At 42.6% G+C, this 4,608-nt stretch overlaps 1 protein-coding gene across 1 annotated transcript; it reads right to left on the reverse strand.

Annotated features, from left to right (window-relative positions):
- Positions 1–3,133: 3,133 nt before the first annotated feature.
- Positions 3,134–4,361, reverse strand: LOC117835642 (21 kDa protein). Its single transcript, XM_034714991.2, has one exon. It carries the CDS (start codon positions 4,141–4,143, stop codon positions 3,481–3,483), a length of 663 nt encoding a protein of 220 aa, XP_034570882.2. The 5' UTR covers positions 4,144–4,361; the 3' UTR covers positions 3,134–3,480.
- Between the last annotated feature and the right edge of the window lie 247 nt (positions 4,362–4,608).

Genomic DNA, 4,608 nt, shown 5'->3' on the forward strand with positions numbered 1-4,608 from the left:
AAGTTAGGTGTACACATGCAAAAATAGGCAAAAAAAAACGATAAATTGGATGACTATGATTTGGTTATAGTTGTCTTATAGTCCCTCACGTAGCCGATTGAAGTAGTGTACCCGTATAGGAAATATGCTATATCTGTGGATGGTATCTCCTACCATCTATCGATTTTAGCATCATATCATCCAACTGTTATTATGAAATTTCAAAAATATCACATGGTGTCATCTAAGCCTATCATAAAAAATTATAACGAAAATATAACACAATAGCTCATTTGGAGAAAGATTCAAAAGATACATATCGATCGCTATGAATCCCATAATCCACAAGGAATGGTTAGCAAGTCAATGTGATCATAGGACAAATGCCTTCTATGGCCACTTTATATGTGGCCTGCCTCCTTTATGTCTAAGGCTCACAAACAAAGATGCACTTAAAAAAAGGATTTATAAATGTTCGAACTGAGTTTTTTTTGTATTTTTAGACATATAATGGACAACTTGGATTTATTTTCGATTCTCACTTGTGAGTTGTCAGTTACAATAACAGTGTTATTCTGCATTCATGGGCTGCTCCCTATTGCGTTTCATGGCCCATATAGCATGTCTAATTCTTTGTTTTAAAGATCCGTTAAGAGAAAGGGTGCATGGAGCCATTTTTTTTCAATTCAATACGCAACTCAAAATAAAATCAAATATGGAGATATTTGAGGAATCTTAAATTCTTATGCAAATTCATAGTCCTTAACAATGTCAAATGCAAAGATATAGAATACTAAACTTGATCTTATCAGTAGTTTTGATTTGCATAAATGGATAACTCTATTTATTATATTTCAAGAGATAGAGATATTATCTTTACAATACAAGCAATGTACAGTTGAAATAGAGTTTTCATGAACATAAGACATACATTATGGAAAATATCAATAATATTGAAGTTTTAGATATTTTAAATATGAAATTTAACCTTAATATATGCTCTATATAGGTCCAAATGACTCAAGAACCACATAGCTAAAGTAATATAGACTAATAGGCTTTTGCTGGTTTGAGAAGCTGCTATTATCTGAGAAGGTGCGAGTCTGCATTTGGCAACCTAGCTTTTGGATACCAGGCTGGTTGGCTGAATTGAACCCGAAGGTTAGAATGTCTAAAATGCCCTTTAAGATAACAGACTATTAATCGTGAAATGTAACACAAAGCATTTAGAATTATATATTTTTATTCTTTGATACTTCAAAAATTAAATCCAAATAACGGATAGGCTATATGTCGCCTGCGCGTGTGGATGAGCGCGAATTTGGCCCATTATGGCCTTTTCAGCCTAGTGCCGGCCCATGATTGTTTAATGATTTGTTCGATTCTTAATTATTTGTTCGCATCTTGTACTATATTATTCATGGAATGTGTTATTTATTCACTATGTTATAGTTTTTATTATTGTTTGTCCAGTACAATTAATTGTTCGTGATTGCAATTTTTCTCGTTCACGCTATGTTATTGTATTGTTCTCCATATTTAATTATTTGTTCCTGGAAAATAACGTCCAAACATAGCTGTGTGTGTGGTGTTGTGTTGTGTTGTGTGTGTCACATTAAGAAGTTAGTGCGCGTGTGTGTCACATTAACAGGTTAGTGCGCGCGCGCGCGTGTGTCACATTAACCCTTTCCCATCATTCAACCTTAGCTTATACAAATTTGTAGTAAAAAAAAATAAAAAAAATATGCACAAATTTATATATAAAAAAGACAAACAAAAAAATTAGGAGAAAAAGTTACGTAAAAAGTGGGGCAAAATTTGAAACAAAAATTGGAAGCAAGTTTAGGAACAGAATTTAGAAAAAAAAGTTATACATAAACTTCGTAAAATAATTGAGAACAAAAGTGATTAAAAAAACTTTGAAAACGGGGAGGAAAGAAAAAAAAACTTTCGATCTGGATCCGATGGAGGCATGCATAGATTCGTCTACTCTAGCATCACGTCGCCTCCCTCCTGTGGCTGCACGCTCGCCACCGCTTGTCAGGCTGCTACTACCTATGGTGGTGCGCCCTTCATTCCCTCCGCTGGAACCATGGCAGAGTGTGTGGGGCGAAGCCTGAGCCACCTCCAGGTGGCTCCCCACCAGCGTTGCACAAAGGAGGTAGCCATGGGGCAGGAATGGCACGTTGAGATCTGCTCAAGCCGCCACTGCTCTCGCCGCTCCACCGCAACGAATCTTTGCTTATTGTTTAGCTCACCAATGGATGCCCTACTGAAGAGATATGAGAAAAAGGGGAGGCTGGATCACTATAAAGGACTTGAGGGGATAGGTTTTTCCTAGTGGATCCGTTCACGTTATAGAAAAAGGAAATGGGTGGAGCGCGTGGACAGCATCTCGGCCGTTGGGCGTTGTGAGTAGTTGATTGTAAAATTAGTTTGCTATAGCCCAACTATGCAAGCCTCTTTATTTACGCAAGTACATTAGTACTATTTTATTAGCAATGTTATGCCTTAAAACATAATCTTAAGCCGATTTATCAGGCAGCTTCTACGATAGTTTGTATTTTTATTGTCTCACAATAATCTCACATCTCTTTATTTGTGGATGGAATAAAAAAATATTATAAGTTGCATCTACAATAGTTTGTATTTTTATTGTCTCACAATAATCTCACATCTCTTTATTTGTGGATGGAATAAAAAATATTATGAGTTGCATGACAATAACAACTCATACAATATGAGGGTAGTCTAATACTTCTAAATTTTAACTTATGAGGTGATTATTTCGCGAAACAACCACTTATTTCTCTCACCTTCCTCTCTCTACTAAGCATCAACATAAATCCTACATACACTAAGACAACTTTTAAGACAGCTGATGTGTACCGAGGGCATACAAATATTTTCTAAACATGTCTGGCTTAGTCAAAAGGCTGAGTAAAACACTAGAGAGGACAGAGGAAGCAATTCAAAATTCAGACCCAACACCAGATGATGTAGCGTGTAGAAAACATGCCAAACCCAACTTCTTTTTTCCTTCAAGTCAGATGATCCGATGATGGATCACCGGGTGGTACGGCTAACGTCGAATGGTTCAACAGAGAGCTTTTGATACTGCTTCTTTTTTAGACACCAGATGTTCCATCAGGGCTTAAGGCAAAAACACAAATAGACGGACGTGTACAATCAACTTGCCTCGTTCATAAAGAATTTTGATCAAGCCAAATTTGAGTGTCAACAAGCTAAGAAGGAACCAAGTTTTTGGCTAACTTCTTGAGCTATACTACTGTAAAAGCTACCGTTCACAATCCCAAGTTAAAACAAACTGTACCGAAAGGGATCTTGTATCAGCTGACCAATAGCTGCTTGTTCTTTTTTTCAGCGTTTCTCTATGGCAGTCGCAGCTATAAGTAGTAGATGTAAACTTGTAACAGAGACACAAGATCGAGTCAATTTGACAATTTACAATACAAAAACTGATAAGCAACCAAAGTTTGGCTAACTTCTTGTGTTATTACTGACTAGCATGTTAACGAGCGTGAGAGCGATGCTGGTGTACTGCTTAGCGCGGCGCACCCTGGCGCGCAGCTCGGCCCTCACCGGCGCCGGCGCGGACTTGCGGGGGCAGAGGCCGTCGGCGCAGGTGTCCTCGTTGGTCATGGCGGCGCTGAGCCACGTCCGCGCGTCGTCCACGCGCCAGGTCACCTCGAAGCCCACGGCCCGCTCGACCCCGCGCAGCCGCTCGGCCGCGCGCGCCGCCTGGTCCGCGGCCGACGCGACGAGCTCGGCGCAGTCGCGGAGCGCGCCGGAGGACGCGCCGCCGGAGCCGGGCCGCGGGATGCGCGCGGCGAGGGCGTCGAGCGCGGCCAGCGTGAGGTTGGCGGAGGCCAGCGCGAGGCGCGCGTGGCTGGAGTGCACGGAGGCCGCGTACGGGGACAGCGCCGCGCAGCAGAGGCGCGGGTAGAGCGTGCGCGCGCAGCAGCCGCGCACGAACTCCACCTCCGCCTGCTCTGCCCCTGCTGCGTCGCCGAGGCCGGCCGGCGCCGGCGCAGGCGGCAATGCGGAGGCTGCCGGCGCCGGCGCGGGCGGCAATGCTGAGGCTGCCGCCTGCTGCCATGTGGCGGCCACGGCGAGGAGGAATATTGCGAGGACGAGCAGCATTCGGTCCGTCTGTTTTAGGAAACTGATGAGTGTGGATAGATTTGAATTTGCTGCAAGGACGAGATGAGTGATTGATGAGAAACGATATGCAAACGAAAAAGATTGGAGTTGGAGATAGAGGATTTGTGACCGCGAGTGCGCGACCCCCCCAAGCAGTCCAGCCAATACAATCAAATGGAACCATCCTGGCAGATTAGCGCCTCCTGCATATGCACATACAAACCGACAGGCAACCAGTTTGGCAGTTTACCAGATACAGAGTGTGAACAATTGGACATTATTAGTGATACACGCATAAAACCAAAAGGCAATTTTGTAGTGAGGCTATTAGGGGCATTTAGTGGTAAACATTGCCCCAAAAAACGATCGTCTACATGCAAGCAAGAGTAACGATATTTGTTCATGAAAGAAATCTGAAGTCAATGTAGTCTAAGGAAGTTGTATCATTCAACGAAATCTTTTACT

The sequence above is a fragment of the Setaria viridis genome, chromosome 9 (genome assembly GCF_005286985.2).
Source record: "Setaria viridis chromosome 9, Setaria_viridis_v4.0, whole genome shotgun sequence".
Lineage (NCBI taxonomy): Eukaryota > Viridiplantae > Streptophyta > Magnoliopsida > Poales > Poaceae > Setaria > Setaria viridis.

Excerpts from the sequence above, each read along its gene's own strand:
- LOC117835642 (XM_034714991.2), bottom strand. The coding sequence starts at position 4,143 with ATGCTGCTCGTCCTCGCAATATTCCTCCTCGCCGTGGCCGCCACATGG.